The sequence below is a fragment of the Neolamprologus multifasciatus genome, chromosome 19 (assembly GCF_963576455.1).
Source record: "Neolamprologus multifasciatus chromosome 19, fNeoMul1.2, whole genome shotgun sequence".
NCBI lineage: Eukaryota > Metazoa > Chordata > Actinopteri > Cichliformes > Cichlidae > Neolamprologus > Neolamprologus multifasciatus.
The window spans coordinates 23,797,847-23,818,476 of NC_140457.1; the positions used below are offsets into that span (position 1 = coordinate 23,797,847).

Sequence of the window (20,630 nt, forward strand, 5' to 3'; positions counted from 1 at the left end):
AAAGGAATCCTTAAAGCTAATGTCCACTCTGTTCAGGCTTTAATCATCTGCTTGTGGCACATTTAAGAAGCGAGCGCTTTAATATTTCACAATATTTCACAATATTACTGGAAATATTGAGCTGGCTGAACACACATGACACTGGCAACAAAAGGCCATTACAGGCTAACATGTAAACATCACCACACAGATTATGAATAACAGAGACAGAGGAAGACCAAGTAGCAGACCTTTAGACCACTCATGTCTCAACAAAAGCAGTGTGATCGTTCAGTGGTTGCTCTGTTTAATAAAGACAGAAAAGAAATGAGTATCATTGCTGGCCCATTATAAGTACAATAGATGGTCTGAGGTGAATATATTTTATAAAGTATGAGTGCAGAAAACCAGGTAACTCTGCAGGATTCATATGTTGACTTGCAGGCAAAATGACTGCGTAAAAATGCACATTTTTAAATAAGCAATAACTTCTGTTGACCTTCATTGTCAAGTTCTTTATTTCCTTTGAGACCTTTTGCATCCATAAGATAACACATAAAGAGCAAATCTTAGTTTTTGATATGAAGTCAAGGCTTTTGTGCTACATTAAAAAAAGTGTAAATATGGTCTCAGATTGTGTTTTCTTCTTCAGAATGCAAACGGAGTGGAAATTATGGGTTTGCGTATCATGGTGTTTTTCCTGGTTATGCTTGGACAAGAACACCTTTGACCACCTCTAGTCGCAACATCCCAGCATTAATAACTGCAGACATCTGGAAAATGCAGCAGCAGATGAATAATAACGGGGCTATTTCCTGTAAAGTCTCCCTTTTCTTATAGCAGAGCCATAGTTCCACTCTTTCTGGCTTTGGTAATTGCGGTGTCTGCCAGTTCCTGTTTCACCGGCTGCTTTCCTCCATCACAGGACTTAGAAGGCAACAGTTCTGATACTTTCACTTTTTCATTTAGCCTCATATGTTTTGCAAATACTATTTTGTATTAACCCTGTGGTTACACGTCAAGTTGCACCAATGTCTTGTGACATTGTGGGAAAGACTTTAAAATTAAGATATTATGAGCAAAACCATGAAAATGCTTCCTCTTCTGGAAACAGGAGAGACAAAAAGCTTGTTTTACAGCATCCCAATTTATGATCTTCATGTATTCAAGTTAAAGGCCCCTACAATTGTAATTTTTTTTTTTAAATGGGGGGGGGGGGGGTGTAATACTTAAAACATGAATATACTAGAGCAAAAATTTCTCAGATCAATCTCAATCAAAAGACCAGCAGATTTCTTCAAAATTTCATTTTCTCCAGTGGCCTAACTTTGTTGGCAATTTAAACATTTATATTTCCATCACGTTTGGCAAACTCCACTTTCCACTGTCAGTTCTAACTCAGAGTTAAACGGTAGGAGAAATTTCTAATTTATTATCCCCAAATAGGTTGAAAGCCTGCTTTTGAAACCAGAGAAACACAAATTGAGTGTGTAATCTTTTCAAAAGCTCAAGTAGAGTTTAAAATAGGAAACTGACTGATAGGGGTACTACAGTCTATATGTGCGTGAGACACAGAGAGATATCAACATCAACATGTTTTGTGTAAAAAGATACAATTCCTCTATGTGACTCCCCTGAAAACAAAAAACTAGAACTGAAATATAATAATCAGTTAAGGTTTTGGGTTTTAAGGGAATCTAAACTTTACATCCAGCTATGAGTGTTTTCTAAACTTTCAAATGAAAGAATCAAAGAAACCTGTGAAAAGAAAAGAAAAATGGCAAACAGTTTCTTGTAGGTACTATTGGTAGTAGCAACTATTCATCCTCTCTTTATTTTATGTATGAATGGCCATAGGGCCATACAACTTTTCCTTCTTTTTATGATTAAGACAAGCTGAAAAACCTGTAAAGATATACTTAAATGTATGACTTCCTTCACATTTTTCAAAGCAGTCCAGGGTGCCCATTTGGAGTTTTGGTTTTGTTCCTGGGCCTCAGAGTACTCAGACATTACTATCAGTGATTTACTTGCAGTTTTTAATTAAGCTTAAATGTCTTTCATAGCCCTGAAATAAATGTATTGCTACTTACTTCTTTTGTTAACAATACCAGTACGTTTAAGTCACATGCATGTAAGCTAAGCGCTGTTTGGGGGATACCTCACATTTTTGTGGCAAATAATAGAAAAGAGTGTTAAATCTGTTCAGGCCTGACACTTCTGTTTTTCTTAAGGAAGTGAAAATATTCTTTATGTTCCTCATTTTGCCTAGATGTTTTATGAACAGTAGTTGTACAAAAGTAAGTATTATGTGTGCAACATATATATATGTGGAATTAAGTTATTAAGCTCCTGAGTGAATGTGAGATTTTGCCTCTTAAACACATCTCACCCACTATGAGGTTTTACAGTTTCACTCTCATATCATAGGTGCAAACTCAGAGGAAGCCCATATAGGTGCAAAAACAGTAAACGGAGCAGCGTGACTTTGCCAACATCCTCACATCAAATGGTATTTGCGTACTTATTTGCATCTCGTCCTCGACTCAGTTGAGTTGATCTGCTGCTGAGACACGGCTGTTAGTTGCTGCATTAAGGAAAAATGTGTTCGACATTTCCCCGCTGCTTCCCCCGCAGATCCTGCAGATCCTACAGAGTCAACGGTAAGACTGTTACTGTATCACAGCAGGAGATTTAAATTATAGGCAATAAAAACCACACAGGTCAAATGTGGCTGACACTTTTAACTGACAAAAATGTTACTATAAAAATCAGTTGTCATTTAAAGTCATTTAAATTGCAAAAGAGACACTTTGAATGTTTCTCAATTGCTGTTGCAATTTTGTATGAAATCATAGAGGGCCTTGAAGGGGAAGAACAATTGCCTTAGATCTGAAAAAACACCAGAGCAAGAAAATAAAACTTGTTTTGACCTTTTGTGCCTCACTTTAGTGGTTAGTGCTCTACAGCAACAAGCGCCTCGTAGTCGGCTGGGGCCTTCATGTGGAGCGTTTGCATGTTCTTCCTGCACCTGCGTGGATTTCCTCCCAAAGTGTACGAGTGTGAGCTTGTCGTTCTCTTTTTGCTAGTCCAATAATTACATCTCCCAAATCAGGATAAAGAAAGAAAGGCATCTTAAATGGACTGGTGTTCATATAGCGCAACAGAGGAAGGAGCTAAAAGGTTTAGAGGAGCCTACGCAGGGGTTTGTGTTGTTGTCATTTCTCCATCTAGACATGATAATACTTAAAGCCTTCAGGGCGCTGCATTAAACAATACATATTATTATAGGGGGTGGCTACAAACACATTCTCCCTGTTGGGCATCCTCAAAGCTTTTATCTCTTCCTCTCAGCTTTCAGCTTCCTGTCTGATCCTGCCTTGCTCCAACTCATCTCCTGGCACCTCTTCCACAATGTTGAGTAAAATCCTTTCTGCCTGACCAAGCTTTTGTTCCTTTTAATTTGAACAGAAAGTCTGTGTAGTCTGTTTGCCCAACAAAGAAGTCCACTGTGTCCTTTTGAAAGGACTGTAGGACTCATACAAATTGTAGAAATGGTGTTTGATGCCAAAGTCTCAGTCATGAACACACTAACACTTTATTTTTGTCTTAAATTAAATGGTGACATTTAGCTGGTCTTTGTTCCTACTCTCACTAATGGCCAAGAGCTCTTGGCAGTGCCCAAAAACATAAGACTGTGGATACAAATGCTGGAAATAACCTTTCTAAGAGGGTAGGGGGACTTTCACTTAGAGATGGGGTGAGAATCTCAATCATTCAGAGGGACTCACAACTGCTGCTCCTCCACATGGAAAGCAGCCACTGGTTTGGATATGTGACTAGGGTGCCTCCTAGGTGAGAGCTTTCAAGCATATCCAGCTGGGATAAGGCCTTCAGGCACAACCCTACACTGGAGAGATTCTCCTGGACGCAGCTCAGTGCCCTATACTGGAAGAGCTAGGGAGAGAGAGATCTGGGTGTTTCTGTGTAGACTGCAGCCCTCTGTAACCCAGGCCTGGATAAATGTTAGTTTGACTTAGTAAAAGATATATCTGCAGTGTGTATCCACACAGCAGCAGAAAGGTCAAAGTGGATGTCAGTCGTTTAAAAGATGCAATGTAAACACCAGAAAGAACAATATGAAACCAAAGTAAGTAAGTAAGTCATACTGGACTTTTTCTGTATTAAAACAGAATAACAGATCTAAAGAGTCTGTTCACATGTACAAATAAACCTTTAATAATTAACTGATACCCAAACCAAGTTAAAGCATCATTTACTTTTGTGACTCCATTAGTTATTCTGGTCCTGAATGCTGCTGTAACAACAGAAAAATCATTTTAGTACTTGTTCAGATGTTTTCAACCATTTTATTTTAATTGCTTTGATGTTTGTCTGTCATAACAGTCAGCTCGATGTTTCACTGAGTCACCAAACAAAAGCAAAAGTCTTTATTTGTCAGTGCCATCCAAAGCATACTACGCACCGAGACTTTCTGACCTGCAAACAATCTGGTTGAGTGTGATGATCTGGGTTGAGGTTTGGCAGTATTAGTTGTCATGGTTCTGTTTTTTTACTTTCACAAAATCACAAACTTCCATCTTTAGCTTATTTAGGAGTCTAACAAATAAGAGTCATACTGATTATAATATCTTTTATTTAAAAACAAACAAAACAAAACAAACAAAACAAAAAAACACTGACGGTGTACTTAAGGCTGGTCAATGTTTAATAAGGACCATCACCTTTTTACACTTTTTCTGGCCATCAGTTTTAGTTGGTTACAAAATAAACACTAAATGGCTAAAAACATAATATTCTAGTGAGCTTTTAGTGTTGTTGTGCAATTGACTTGCTAATGGCATAAAAATAAAAGTACAGGATCATGAAAGTCATAAAGAAAGTATGAAAGACTGTACAACATTTCCTAACAGTCGACAAAGTCCCTGTTAAGAGAAGTTGGTCCAGAAGCCACATAAGAAGAATGCTCCTGTCCTAGCGCTAAAAACAGCACAGCTTTCTGTGTGTGTGTGCGCACGTGTGTGTCTGTGTGTGTGTGTGTGCGCGCACGTGCGCGCGCGCGCTTTGGAAGGGGAGGGATTTCATGTGTGGGTCTGAGCGTCTGAGCAGGAGGAGCCTGTCTCGTTAGGCATAAAAGCTCACAGCAGCTGCAGTTACTTTCAAAGCAGTGACTGTGAAGTTTATGTGAGTAGAATCTGAATGAATTTTTTGATATATATAATGTGGATAGTTTGTTTGGCAACAAAAATACTTTTTACAGACTTACTTTGGCATATTGTTGTAATTAGATTGGATTTAATCTATTTTTAATTTCATGGTCATGCTATACACAAGGCTAAAATGTTTAGTTTATGCCAATCATATAAAAATATGTTTATTAAAACAGATTTTTTTTTAAAATTGCAGATTTGTCAGCACCTTTCTTGGCCTGTTGGTCACGTTTTACGACCTGGAGAAGAATGCGGACCCAGCCGGGTTCATCCACAACAGGCACGTCCAACAGTTCCCCTGAACAAACTTTAAGAGCTGGAGGAAAATGGTTTAAAAAGTTCTGGCGAAGCCCCACAGGTCAACCCAACAGTCCTTCCAGTACTGATGGACACCAATCACCTACTGAAGAAGAGCGGCCAGTTGGTAGGTGACATACATCCAGCTGTTATTAGCTATTTCCTGTTAACCCTCTGTATCTCAACTAAATTGTGTTTTGTGTGACATATTAAAAAAAGAAAGGAAATTGATGTTACGGTTGTTCCACGAAATAGTGCTGATGTGTAAAAAAACACCTCTATTACAGAAATAAGGTTCTCCATTTCCTCCAGAAATGTTAAATACCTTATTTTGAGAGAAATATGAACTGTTTGAAGATTATTTATCTTTGTTTTTGTCCACCAGTGACTCCAACTTTTGAGGAATGCCTTGAAGGACAATACCTGTTTGAAGCCGCTCAACAACTGATCGAGAGGGAGAAACATCTGTTTGGAGAGATAACCAAGGCTGATGCACTCAAAGCTCACGAGGAAGCAGTAGAAAAGCTTGCTGCAGACTATGAAGCCCTTGAAAAGCGTTTAGAGCAGATGGTGCAGCAGAGTCTTTCTCTCAGCAGTGAGGAAGAGGTGTCTGCTTTGACATCTGCAGTGAAAGCCATCAACCTTGAGGAAGAGCAGGACCAGCTGTGGGGACAAAGATGCCGGACGCCACCAGCCTGGAGGCCCAAGAAGTGGAAGGAGCACCATGACAAAGTGCTTCATGAATTAGTGTATAGTCGTTTGGAGAACCCATCGAGCCCCACTGGTGGCCAGGTGAACCAGTCCTCGATCCAGGCAGACATCCAGTCCATGGGCAGGCAGCTGAAGGAAGACATGGAGTGGGTGGTGGAGGTTGTGAAGAACTGCTACCCACCAGAGATGGACATCTGTAACTTTTATGCAAGACTGTACCATCAAACTTTCAGCGCAAGACTCAAAAAGATTGCAGACTTTGTTCTGGATGACAAGGACTGCAGCTTCCTCCTGCGATGGGTGAAGGAGTTTTATCCAGGGTAAGCCACCAGTTCAATTATTGTTTGAAGCAGCATCTTTCTGTGCCTAAACATGATGATGTCTGTCAGTGTGAGGTCCTTCATTGATCCTTGAAGAATAAATACCTGAACAATTACAGATAGATACCTGCTTTTTAAGACTGCACCTGCCCACTACCTAAAGAGGTTGGATACTGTGTACCATTGTGCTTTACGTTTTATTACTGGCTATGGAAATCGTGTACATCATTGTTCTTTGCATGCTGCTGCTAAATGTCCATCTTTGCATATTCGCAGACTCTCCCATTCGTTGATCTTTATCTATAAATCTCTCCTTGGGCTGGTTCCATCTTATTTATGTGTTTATATGTGTAAAAACCACAACCAATACAGCCTTCGTTCACACAATATCATACAATTGATTGTCCCAAAAATCAGAACAGAATTGGGGAAAAAGGCTTTTAAATATGCTGCCCCTGCTTCCTGGAATAATCTGCAGAAGAAACTGAAATTATCAGAATTGGTTACCTTGGGAGAGTTTAAGTCTGTCTTAAAGGAACGAGAGAACAGCTCTTTTACTCAGTGTGATTGTTTTTAATGTACTCTTAATTTGATCTGTTATTGTATATTTTACATATGTTGGTATGGGATATTGTATTTGTTTTAAATGTTATATACCTATGTGGTATGTGACTTTTGTTGCCATGATGCCAGGTCTCTCTTGGAAATGAGATTTTTAATCTCAATGAGATTTTTTACCTGGATAAATAAAGGACTAATAAATAGTGACTAATAATACAAATATGACTGCTAATTTCTTTCTTGTTTTCTTAATGTGCAAAATAAAATGGCATTTTTGTAGATTAAACAGAACGTGAGGTGTTTACAGAAACTCATGTGTTATCTGCTCTGTGTACCAGAATCCTTGAAAAACCTGAGCTGGCCAGTAATATCAATACTGAAGCGCTGGGAAACCTGCTTCCTGACGAGTTACTGAAACCTCTGGAGGAGCAGTACCTCAGCAAACAACAGGTAACACAGTGTATCTAAGACATGTATCCAGTTAATCAGTATGGTCAATGCAGGGCTTAAAGTGAGATGTGCAAGTCCAGCATCATAGAGTTGCTGGTTTAATTTTTTTGAACATAATGTTGTAGATGTAATTATTACTGTCAGTAATTAAATCTTTACACATGAAAGCAGTTTAAAAGTGACAGCTGTGTGTTGTTGTGTGTTTAGAGCGACCTGATGATTTATATTGGCCGAGTATTGGATGAAGCAAAGAAAGACTGGGATCAAGGAAAGGAGCCCAGAAGAGATGATGGTTGCTACGCCAGTCCTGTGGCCTATGATGTCATCCAGGTAGAGTTGCTGCAACAACTTGATATTAAAAAGGCTGAAATCGATGCTTTTTTAAAAATGTATTAATATAAATTGAAAGGCGTCACTTGTGGTGGCCAACTTCAAGGATCCTTATCATGGGTTCGTTGACTTCTAATTCTTGACCATTACTGACCATGATTAGAGGCTTTGTATACATTGCTATGTCAGAACTGTGCAATAAAATTATTGTGGTGAAGTAATGACGTAACATTGTTTTGATCATAGGAGAATAAATGTGCAGACAAATATTTTCCAGCCTGCTGCACATATTAACCAAACTGAAAAAGACTTCTAGAAACTTTGATAAAAAGATTAACAAACAAATAAAGGACCGTCATTATTGTTCGGGTCATTTATAGAAACTCATTTACTGTCAGATTCAAACCCTCCCATGGTTCTGTAGTTTAATCACTTGGGTTTGTCACTAACATTGTAAAGCACTGGGTTTGGTTCCTGGTGTTTAACTGGATCTGAAAATGATGGAAGTGCATTGCTGTGTAAAGTGCTTTGAGTACTTAAAACTGCCACTGATTTGTCAATCCATTTGTCTTCAGTTTATCAACGGCATCGTGACATCAGCACATATAACTGTAAGAGACCGACACAAGGCCCAGGAAATAACATCCAACCTGACAGACTTCATGCAGAGGTAACAAGGCTTCACAAGGCTGTCTTTTAAATATTGTCATTTGAAAATACATTTTAGTTTATGTTTGGTAATAACAAGATAATAAAAGTGAAAGCTGTTTTTTTCTGCAGGTATCAAAAATTTCACGAAAACATCATGAGGCAGAACAAGCCGCACAGCAAAGCTTTCATAAAGGCAAACCTCAGCTGTGTCGAAAAGTTCAGGTATGTTTCTGATCCAGTTAGATGGAAATTCAGATTTTAACTTCATCATAACAGGCGAATACGTCACTGTGAGCTAATGTGTCCTGTGTGGTCTGTCTAAAGGGACTTCCTTGTGAAGCACGATCTGTTCCCAGAGGATGTGCGGGAAAACTGTTTGCAGGTCCTGACTGAGATGAAACAGTCTGCCCACACTTATTTATTAACCCCTGTGCATAAGATCCTCAAAGTAAGTTCTTTACAACTGCAGATATCAATAATCATCAGGAGTACTTAAATCCTAACATGTTTTAATCAAAGATTTTAAAACAATGTGTTATTTGTTCCTCACACAGCCACACTACCAGAAGGTGGGAACCAGTGACTGGCTGAAGAAGAACACATTTGAGAAGCTGCTGAACAGCACTGAAGACGAGCTTCAAGAACTTCAGGGTTCGACTCAATCCTGTCATCAGGTAGAAACATGACAGCGTGAAACTTTGCTATGAAGCCATTATTACCAACTTTTAAATCAATGGACTAAAATATGATCTTGTTACTTACATTCAGGAGCTGATTGGTCGGCTTCAGCAGGAAATGACAGTAGAATATGTCCGGAGGCTCCTAAAAGGAGAGGTCAAACTGAAGGACAAGGATCGTCAGCAGAAGGCTTACATGACTGTGAAAGAAAATGCAGAGAGACTGCACGAGCTGTTTGCCAGAATGGTGAGACTTACCTTCACTGCACACTTTAGCTGAGACACAAATAAACTCAATCAAGCACAAACACTGATCAGCATAACATTGTTTGACAGGGTGAAACAACCTTAGTCACAAGTTCAGCAACATCAACAACATCTGTGTAACTGAAAGAATTTAAAATTCACATATATTTACCAGTGTTAAATATCAACACTTCAACAAGTCTTTTGATTCATCATAAGCATCTGATGGAAGACAACACACTGCTCAGTAGACCATTTTAACACTTTTATTACTTCTGGAAAGGAGATGCAATAACGGTGTGCGCTTACCAGTTTTATTACAGGGTGTCCCGCTCTAGTCTAAACAGCAGTATTACACAAGCATTCAGTAGTCACATTGCATAGCGTACCTATCCGGTCGTTAAGTGATGACGTGACAAATCCTACTTCCGGGCCTAAAGTAGTCTGCGTTTAATATGGCTTTTGTGTTGTTAACAGTTTAATGTTTTGTATTTTCTTCTATTTAATCTCAAAAAGCTCCTAAAACAGTCAGTGATCACTGTTGACCTCCCTCGGCTTTTATTACCGCTAATCATTTATTTAAGCTCAGTTTTTAAAACCTTAGGATGTAACTACAGCCCAGCCCATGCAGCAGTATATGAATGACTAACCTCGTATTGTGGATGGATTATTTCAGTTGTTCTCCTGGCTGAAGTTTGGTCCTTTTACAGCATCCTGCCATGCGATTACATTTGTTCCTGACCACCGAGAACACTCACGTTAACTTTTATCGAGTGGGAAAAAAGTTAGCTTGTTTATATTATGCTAACATAGCTGTGTCGCTAGCGGTCACGTAGCACATCATTATATACCAGCTAGCCAAACTTCAGTAACCCTACAAACGTCACTGCTGTTTAGTTTTCTGTCTTCATTTATGTTGGAAGTGATAACAGAGCTGTACATTTTAATTTGTTTTCAAAACCCCGCAGTCAGGACATGCTATATTGTATTTAGATAGAAGCTAGCAAGCTAACTTCCTGCCAACTTCTAACTCCGTTAAATGTCATAAATTCCGTTTTCATGGATGCCTGGATGTTAAACTCAATTGTTACACCTGGTAGAGCAGAATGCTGATCATTTTATTAAAGATGAAAGACTTTAGACAGTTTTTCAACTCTCAGTAATGCCATAGTGATTGTTTGATATATGGACCTGCAGCAGAGTTTAGGCCCAGACACTGCTAGTGACGTCAGACTTAACGACCGGATAGGTTATTGTCTATAAACTGCAAAACATCTTTTCTCAGCTCTGGCGAGGCTGCGACTTTTCCATAATCCCTTCTAGTAAATTTACACTGGCAGATGGTTCCCTGTTATCAACTTCTGCGGGAGTCTCCTACATTTCTATCACTAAAAGACATGCAGTCTAAGGCCTTTAATATCAGGGTCGCATCCATTCAATACTACACTATATGATTATATGACACTTTAGTTAATATAAAGCACAGCTTGATTTCATTTTCACATTTCACACCAGCTAGCTGGAAGTTCCAGTGCAATAGCTCCTGAAGAAAAACAGCAGCTATGTTGATTACAGTTTAGGGAAATTTGCAGACTAAACTGACGTCACTGATTTGTCTTCACAGGGATCCACACAAGACTGGTTAAAGGAAATCCTGACCAACATTGCAGAAGTGCTAAAACTCCAAGATATTCCTGCCATACAGATGCAAATCGTTTCACTGGGATCTGCTTATCCCGACCTCAGGTAACTTTTGAATTGACTCAGACATTATTTACCTTAATACAGAAACATACAGAGTATAACTCACACAAATGTAATGTGCTCTCGTTTTTTGGCCTGGTGTATCAACTGTAACATAAACAATAAGGACAGAACTATATCATGATAAGAGGTTTATGAGACATTAGGTCAGGATAAGCAATCGTGCTTTTCAGAGAGAGCTGAGGGAAAACAGGAAGCAGACTGAGCGAAACATCTCAATTGGTTTCAGATCTTATGAGCAGGATGAGCTACATTCATGGGAACTAACATGAGTTAAAAGTAGTTCCACCTATTGTCACATTTCCAACAGAGGTGGGCTGAGACATTTTCCATCTCCCCTCTTCTCAGCAATGTAAAGAGGTGTAGTAAAGTGTTAATGACAGCTGTTAGTGTTTGCAGGAAGGATGTGTGTCAGGAGCAGAAAACTGGTTACACAAAAAGACATAACATGGCAATTAAAAATAAGTCTTGACGGGATCAGTGAAGTTATAACTTCTGCTGTTATTCTTATGTCGAAAGTGAAATAAAACATTGCAGATTATATTTAGCTTTAAAAAAATGCTCAATTTCTTTATATTTTTTTCTTTTCTATATCAAATGTGGCAGCTTTCACATGACAATCCTTTTTTCACAGTCTCTGACTTTACGTCACTTTTTTAAAACTCTTTCTTCTTTCTGTCACCAACAGTGAAAAACATGTTTCGGCTCTGCTCAAACTCAAGACAAACATCTACAAAGCCGACAGGAAAATTGTCAAAACCACTCTGTTGGACACACTGAAGGAGAGCCGTGCTGATCCTGGAACCCGGAAGTTTTTCTCCAAAGTTGAAGTGAGATGAGCCGCACATTTGCTTCTTAGAGTATCACTGACTGAGAGTTTGGTTGCAGAGCAGCAATATTATTGTGTATTATATTGTGTTACAGTCCATCTCTGTAAAGACATACAGAGTGAATGTCATGGGAAAACCTTCAGATGTTACTTAGACTGAAATCCCGATTATACGCAGACTCTGTGATGGTGAATGCTCGCTGTAGTCACTGTATGTTACTGTATGCATAAGCTAGATGTCACATTCATGCTGGCAATTTTTTTGCATTTCATGTAAAATGTATGTTTGTAAATAAGTATGCAAGTGTGTGTTTTTACACACTTACAAACAGGTCAGTGTCATTCTATTATATGTCGTTTTGTTTAAAAACTACAATGGTGTTAAAGTCTAATATTTTCATGCCATAAATAGTATTACAGAGAATTATAAATGTCTCATGTACATAAAAAGATGTAAGTTCAGTTTTTTAATAAATGTGCAAAACCAGCTCAATTTGTTTTTACGATTTACTCTGTTTAGTAGATGATCCACATGTAAACTGACTGTAGGGTTTATATCAGGGGTAGGCAACCTTTCTGATGGCGAGTGCCATTTAAAATTTCCTCAGAAGTCAGTGTGCCATATGATTGCATTAGCAATAAATTTAATAACGCTCTATATGAACAGTTACACACTATATAGAACCATTTTATAGAGTTATATTTGTTTGCAGATGTTGGCAGCTATCAGCGAATGGTTATCAGCTATTTTGAAAAACAAAAAGACACTGTTTACCAATAACAAGAACTCCATGACAGCAAATGAACTGTACAACGGAAAATACAAATACTATTTATGGTCTCCTCACAACAATGATAAGAAAAATAAACTAAGCCAATATGGCATGTCTGTTAATACAGAGATACACATGTTAATGTGATCTTTGGTCTCAGAGTGTCCAGCATTTAGAGGCTACCTGAGGACACTCATGTGAGAGAAAATCTGCTCACACAGATATGTAGAGCCAAATACTGTCAATAAGGCCTCTGCAATGTTCTGAAGACAGTTAAACTTGTCAGGTAGTGATGTCCAGCAGGTGAAAATGTTCCATGAACACGCACAGCTGTGGATTCCAGCTGCTTCGATGTTGCATTAACTGGCATTAACCCAGCCAGTTAATGCGAGACAAATCCAGCTGCTCATTGAAGATTTCTGGTTTGATCAGAAAATAAAACATTGGTCCATACGCCTGAAAGTCCGAAAAATGCATTGTGTCTCAAGTCTACGGATGTATCCATGTATTTCCGTGTTGCTGATGCTGTGCTGAGCGGAAAGCTCCTGAAGCTTTTGAAGTGTCGGAATGTGGAAAGCTAACAACGTCCCTCTTACCAGTAGGCTAAGTTATTTTTAAACAATTACAAGTTGAATCTGGTAGTTGGGGTTGTTAGCTAAGATACCGTCATTGAGAAGCGGCACAACTAATGTGTCTACGCGAGCTGATTTGCGATGTGCACCGCTGGCACGGCCATTTATTTTTTTGATGCACCTTCTCAGATTAATTCACTGCGTGTCGTGCCCAGGGCTGGACTGGGACAAAAAAACAGCCCGGGCATTTTGACTAGAGACGGCCAACCAGGTATTAAAGCCATAAAGCCTTTGAATGAAAACAAATGCTGTTGTGACATTGATGTACAGTCTTGTTGGTATATGTATGATTTCTATACATTTTATATCAGATAAAAACTTTGGTTGTAAGCTTCAGATAATTATTTAATAACAGCCAGATATTTTAAATGAGAATAAGGAAGTATTTCTTTGTGCCCCCCTTTCCCTGCCCCCCCTGGCAGAACTTTGCTAGACCCGCCCCTGCACAGTTACCAGCTGTCAGCTACTTAGAAAAGGCTCCTGGTGTTGTTTGTCTCTCAGAAACAGTTCATAACTTCCCTTCAACTCATTCATGTCACCTAAAGGGTAAACCTGTTTCTCTATCACCTGTTCAGCTCTGATGATTCAGTAAGGACATCTCCTGGTTTCATCTTCATGTTTCCCTCTCACCAGATATGTGTACAAATCAAATCAGCAATGTGTGTGTGTGTGTGGGGGGGGGGGGGGGGGGGGTGTCTCTGTAATGCTCTGAAAGTTAAAACTAGAATTTTAAAATGGAACCTGGATCTGATTGGTAGCCAGTGCAGCGACTTTAAAACAGGGGTCATATGTTTGTTTGAGCAGGTCAGTAGCCTTGCTGCAGTTTTGAACAACCTGTAGGCGGGCTAGCCCTTTCATGTTTAGACAAGTAAACAGGCTGTTACAGTAGTCAAGTCTTGTAGAGATAAAAGCATGTATTATCATCTCGAGTTCACTTGTTGACACGATGGATGTTTAGAAATGTTCCTCAAGTGAAAAAAGCAGGTTCCTACTATCTGATTTAAATGTCCCTCCAAAGAAAAGACTTCATCAAAAATACAATCAGGTTTCTAAGGTTATGTGTCTGTGAGGAACCTAAGTCACCCAGTCGCCGTTTAATATCGGGTATTGCACTGCCTGGTGCAATAATCAAAGTTTCTGTTTTGGCCGGGTTTAGCTGTAAGCAATTATTGTTCAACCATTGTTTAATGTTGGTTAAACAGTCAATCAGATTGGAGAGCTTATGAGCTTCAGCAGGCTTAAAATAATAATATAGCTGAATATTGTCAGCAAAAAGATGATAAGATACTTCAGGAAACTGCTGTATTATCTGGTTTAAAGGAAGAATGTATATTAAAAACAGAATAGGTCCCAGCACAGAGCCCTGAGGAACTCCACACAACAACTCTGTAGATTCTGACATGATCTGGTTTGCAGACACACTAAACCTCCTTTCAGATATATAAGATGAAAACCAGTCTAGAACAGAGCCAGACATCCCAACCAGGACTCTCAGTCTGTTTATCAGGATGGTATGGTTGACTGTATCAAAGGCTGAGGTAAGGTCTAACAAGACTAGGACTGTGTATTCTCCGGAGTCTGCTGACATCATAATATCATTAGTAACTTTCAGTAGTGCTGTCTCAGTGGAGTGCAATTTACGGAACCCAGATTGAAAACGGTCATGGATGTTATATTTCTCCAAGTATAGGTGGACAGCTACTGCCTTCAAGGAGTTTTGACATAAATGGGAGTTTGGAGATAGGTCTTAAATTTTGAAATAGTGTTGGGTCCAGGTTGGGTTTTTTGAGCCTTGGTTCCACAATGGCATGTTTAAAAAAGCTGGGGAACACCCCAGTCTGAAGGGAAACATTAAAAAGGTTCACAACCCAAGGACCAATGGTGTCAAAAGCATTGATGAAAAGCTTAGTGGGGATAATGTCTGAGGGGCTTGAGGATGGCTTCATTTTGTCCACCAGGGCTTCTATTTCATCATATGTTACAGTTGTAAAAGTCGACCAGGAATACAAAGGGAGTGCCTGACTCGGAGAACAAGAAAGCTTTGGGGAGATTTTAGCATTGATGTCTTTAATCTTATCAACAAAAAATCGGAGGAGTTTATTACTATCTACTTTAGGGTGTACATCTAAAGGTATCACATCTGGGGAGACAATAGCACTAATTTTGTCAAAAAGAAACTTGGGATTTCTCTTGTTTTTTGATATGAGTCTAGAAAAATATTCTGATCTAACAGTTTTCACCGTGTTATTTAAGGAGAGCATTAGATCTCGAAGATGGAGCCTGTGTACGTCAAGTTTGGTTTTCTTCCATAGTCGTTCTGTTTTGCGGCATATTCTCCTTAAGTTTAAGATAGACTCATTTATCCAAGGGCATGCCTTCTTTTGTAAAGCCGAGCTTGTTTTAATAGGTGCCACTTGATCCAAAATCGATGTGCATTCCCTATTAAAAGACTGAATAAGAACATTTACATCGTTTCCGGTAAAAAGTAGAGAACTGTCAAACATAATGGAGAACCTCTCAGCAGTAGTCTCAGTTATTATGTGTCTATGAGTTTTTAACTTCACAGGCGTTTGTTTAGAGCTAAAATTGAGTTCAACGAAGATACAGTTATGATCACTCAAATGTACATCCTCAGCAAACACATTGCCAATGTTGAGGCCCAAGGAAAAAACAAGGTCCAAGGTATGGCCTTTTAAATGGGTTGGACCGGAGACATGTTGGACAAAGTTAAAAGACTCAGATATAGATAAAAGTTCAGCTGCAGAGTTAGATGAGGCATCATCAATATGAATGTTAAAATCCCCAAGAATTAAAACGTTCTCCAGCTTGATAACAGAAGGTAAGAAGTCCATAAAATCCTTTAAGAACTCAGTAGCAGGGCCAGGAGAGCAATAGACTAAAACACAATAAAAGATGTTCATAGAGCCCACCTTAATTGTTTGTGATTCAAAGGAAGAATAGTTTTCAGTTTGCATTCCTCTGCAGGTGAAACTGTCCTTAAAGACAACAGAAAGTCCTCCACCACAGCGACCTAAAAGGGGGGCGCCCAAGTAAGAGCAGTCTGCATGACACTTCGTTTAGGTGAATAAACTTCACCTCTGAAGTTCACCTTCACCTTCATCCCTCTGCCATGTTTCAGTGAGAAACAGAAAGTCCAGGTTTTTCCCTGTGAAGAGCTCATTCAGAGAGAAGGATTTGTTTGCGATGGAGCGGGAGTTCAAGAGCGTAATCCGATTAAAAGCTGGCAGCGCAGGTTTCCCATCAGCTTGTCGGAGTGGAACTGACAGCAAACACTGTGTCCGCACGCGAGGTCTCCAGCAGCGCCACGGAACCGGCGGGACCAACCACCGGTTGTGCGATGCAGGCTGTGAGGGCGCAGCGGTGGGGAGATAATCAGCAAAATCCAGAGCATCAGATGGGCAGGATCCACGCTGTAGTGGCTGCAAGTACGTGTTTCCAATCAAACCCGGTGTTGTGCCAAATTAGGTATCCCCGACAGAATTTGTTTCCCCTGCGTCGGGAGCACACGCTGGACTGTCCAAATCACGGACAAACAGTATCCCACATTGTTGATTTTTAGTTTACAAACACTTCTTATAATGACTAACTACTCCTGACATTTTTGAGATGTTAGCTCTTTATACAACGAAGTTATAGTGGGATACAAATAATATCAGGCTGATCCTGCCACAATTTGTTCCCCCTGTGTAAATCACGGACAAACAGTATCCCACATTGCTGATTTTTCGTTCGCAAACACTTCTTATTATGATGCATTACTCCTGAAACTTTGGAGGATTTAGCTCTTTATATAGTAAAGTTATAGGAGAATAAAAATATAAAAATAGTTATCAGCCAAAACGTTAATGATTTGTTAAAAATAATCCCATCTGATACCCGTGAGCAATAAATATATAATTTTCTGTTGTAACCCTCAAACTGAATGGTAATGTAACGATACTAATTTTTCACTTTTTCACAAAATGAAAACATCAGTACTTCTTGGTGCTCCCAGCACAGGGGAAACAAATTCTGTCGGGGATACCTACTTTGGCACAACACCCTCTTTTCCTCGATTTCTTCTTGGAATTGCTTAGGGCACGTTTCGAGTCTCTGTGTAGACTGCTGCCCTCTGTAACCCAGGCCTGGATAAATGTTAGTTTGACTTAGTAAAAGATATACCTGCAGTGAGTATCCACACAGCAGCAGAAAGGAGGTCAGTCATTTAAAGGATGCAACATAAGCACCAGAAAGCACAATATGAAACCAAAGTACGTGATGGCAAAGGTTTCTGTTGAATGTCAATAAAGTAACAGTCATAGTTGATTTTTTTCTGTATTAAAACAAAGTGATCTAAAGAGTCTGTTCACATGTATGAATAAACCCTTAATTAACTGATAGCAAACCAAGTTAAAGGATCACTTACTTTTGTGACCCTGACTCCGTTAGCGTGTTAGTCTGGTCCTGAATGCTGCTGTAACAACAAGATATTATATGGCAAGGTTATATCATTTGGCAGAAAGAAACAATATTTTATTACTTGTTCAGCTTTTGCAAAATCCCCGATATGTTTTCATCAACTTTTTTTTTCTTTTGGTCTGTCATAACAGTCAGCTCGATGTTTCACTGAGTCATCAAACAAAAGCAACAGTCTTAATTTGTCAGTGCCATCCAAAACATACTACACACATTTCAACTGTCTGACCTCCAACCCATCGGTTCAGTGTTTTTACTTTCACAAAATCACAAACTTCCACCTTTAGCTTATTTAGGAGTCTAACAAATAAGTGAGTCATACTGATTATAATATCTTTCCTTTTAAAAATCAAGCAAAAAAAGAAAAAGAAAGGTTGTTGTGGAAATTTTAACAATAACCTGCAACACACTCAGTGAGCTTGATTTGAAGTGGGTTTAATAAACACATTGCAATGTGGAAAGAAACGTCCCACCCAAACACTAAGATCATTTCTGAAATTTGGGTGGTGTTGCTCATCTTCTATACCCACAAAGACACTCTCAAACAAAGAGCATTCCACAGCACATCACATATCCCTGTACCTTCAGTCCAGCTCATCCTTGACCCCCGCCCACTCTAAGAAAAGCTGTGACCACCGTCACCTCCAGAATGTCTGCATATTTCAAGTCTACAATGGGTCCACCGTGAAGGTGCAATAAAACTTGGGGCCTACTTGTGATAGCATTCTACATGCATGCATACTATACTAAAGTGAGGAAGTGAAATTACTATTACTAATGTGAAATGGTTACAGTATGTGATTAATACATCAGAAAAGAAATCTGCCACGACACGGTCTACTTAATGCTCATCACACGTGTTTAATGATGATAATTGCCGCTAAAGCTCGGATGGCTCCAAATTCAGTAAATGACTAAACATGAACACAACATCACCGTTTTACACTTTTTATGGCCATCCGTTTTGGTTGGTAACAAAATATAATAGATATAGATATAACTTTTTCTGTTATTCTTATGTCGAAAGTGAAATAAAACATTGCAGATTATATTTAGCTAAAAAAAAAATGCTCAAATTCATTTCTTTATATTGTTTTCTTTTCTATATCAAATGTGGCAGCTTTCACATGACAATCCTTTTTTCACAGTCTCTGACTTTACATAGAGAAAATCATCACTTTTTTAAACCCTTTCTTCTTTCTGTCACCAACAGTGAAAAACATGTTTCAGCTCTGCTGAAACTCAAGACAAACCTCTCCAAAGCCGACAGGAAAATCGTCAAAACCACTCTGTCGGACACACTGAAGGAGAGCCGTGCTGATCCTGGAACCTGGAAGTTTTTCTCCAAAGTTGAAGTCAGATGAGCCGCACATTTGCTTCTTAGAGTATCACTGACTGAGAGTTTGGTTGCAGAGCAGCAATATTATTGTGTATTATATTGTGTTACAGTCTATCTCTGTAAAGACATACAGAGGGAATGTCATGGAAAAACCTTCAGATGTTACTTAGACTGAAATCCCTATTATACGCAGACTCTGTGATGGTGAATGCTCGCTGTAGTCACTGTATGTTACTGTATACATAAGCTAGATGTCACATTCATGCTGGTAATTTTTTTGCATTTCTTGTAAAATACATGTTTGTAAATAAGTATGCAAGTGTGTGTTTTTACACACTTACAGACAGGTTAGTGTCATTCTATTATATGGTAAAAATGGCCTGTATTTGTATAGCGCTTTTCTAGTCCCTACCCCAAAGCGCTTTACACAACCTGTCATCCACCCATTCACACACTGGTGTGAATGGGTGGATGACAGCTACATTGGCAAGCTACATTGTAGCCACAGCCACCCTGGGGCGCACTGACAGAGGCGAGGCTGCCGGACACTGGCGCCACCGGGCCCTCTGACCACCACCAGTAGGCAACGGGTGAAGTGTCTTGCCCAAGGACACAACGACCGAGACTGTCCAAGCCGGGGCTCGAACCGGCAACCTTCCGATTACAAGGCGAACTCTCAACTCTTGAGCCACGATCACATATCGATTTCTGGTTAGTTTCTGTTAGTTTTTCCCAGTTTAGGTTTTCTTGGTTTCAGGTTCACCCTCGCCATCCCTGTTGTATCCACTTTTGGTTAAATAAACTCACTTGCACCAGAGCTGCCGCATTTTGGGTCCTAAATAATGATATGTTAATTGTAAAAATTCTCCTTTTAAGAGGTTTGCTTATCGAACTAGTAAGGAATCCTGTACATCTGATATGTCTGAGAAATTATCTTGCATGAAAACCCCCATCACACTGGAGAGGTTCTCCTGGATGGCCCGGGAACAGCTCAGTGCCCTGTACTGGAAGAGCAGGGGCGAGAGGTCTGGGTGTATCTGTGTAGACTGCAGCCCTCTGTCCTAATGCTAAAAACAGCACTGCTTTCTGTGTGTGTGTGTGTGTGTGTGTGTGTGTGTGTGTGTGTGTGTGTGTGTGTGTGTGTGTGTGTGTGTGTGTGTGTGTAGGTGTGTGTGTGTGTGTGTGACTGTGTGCTTTGGAAGGGGAGGGATTGCATGTGTGGCTCTGTGGGTCTCTCTGAAATTTCCCTACATCGCCCGAGCAGGAGGAGTTTGTCTCATGAGGCATAAAAGCTCACAGCAGCTGCAGTTACTTTCAAAGCAGTGACTGCGAAGCTTATGTGAGTAGAATCTGAATGATTTTTT

The 20,630-nt window shown here is 39.5% G+C and overlaps 1 protein-coding gene across 3 annotated transcripts; it reads left to right on the forward strand.

The window, feature by feature from the left end:
- Positions 1-2,488: 2,488 nt before the first annotated feature.
- On the forward strand, positions 2,489-19,548 carry LOC146496671 (tumor necrosis factor alpha-induced protein 2-like). 3 transcript variants are annotated; one of them, XM_085142753.1, is made up of 12 exons: positions 2,489-2,642; positions 5,407-5,634; positions 5,893-6,538; positions 7,438-7,549; positions 7,757-7,879; positions 8,455-8,549; positions 8,660-8,752; positions 8,855-8,978; positions 9,085-9,204; positions 9,299-9,454; positions 11,078-11,199; positions 19,141-19,548. In XM_085142753.1, exons 1-12 carry the CDS (start codon positions 2,582-2,584, stop codon positions 19,289-19,291), a joined length of 2,031 nt encoding a protein of 676 aa, XP_084998879.1. In that variant the 5' UTR covers positions 2,489-2,581; the 3' UTR covers positions 19,292-19,548. The 3 variants fall into 3 exon arrangements, with proteins under 3 accessions (XP_084998879.1, XP_084998878.1, XP_084998880.1); XM_085142752.1 differs by lacking the exon at positions 19,141-19,548 and adding an exon at positions 11,906-12,554 and having other exon boundaries at positions 2,504-2,642; XM_085142754.1 differs by lacking the exons at positions 2,489-2,642; positions 19,141-19,548 and adding exons at positions 5,108-5,184; positions 11,906-12,554.
- The last annotated feature ends 1,082 nt before the right edge of the window (positions 19,549-20,630 follow it).

Excerpts from the sequence above, each read along its gene's own strand:
- LOC146496671 (XM_085142753.1), top strand. The coding sequence starts at position 2,582 with ATGTGTTCGACATTTCCCCGCTGCTTCCCCCGCAGATCCTGCAGATCC. Across the intron at positions 8,753-8,854 it reads AGCTGTGTCGAAAAGTTCAG|GGACTTCCTTGTGAAGCACG; the intron begins GTATGTTTCTGA and ends GTCTGTCTAAAG. Across the intron at positions 8,979-9,084 it reads CTGTGCATAAGATCCTCAAA|CCACACTACCAGAAGGTGGG; the intron begins GTAAGTTCTTTA and ends TTCCTCACACAG.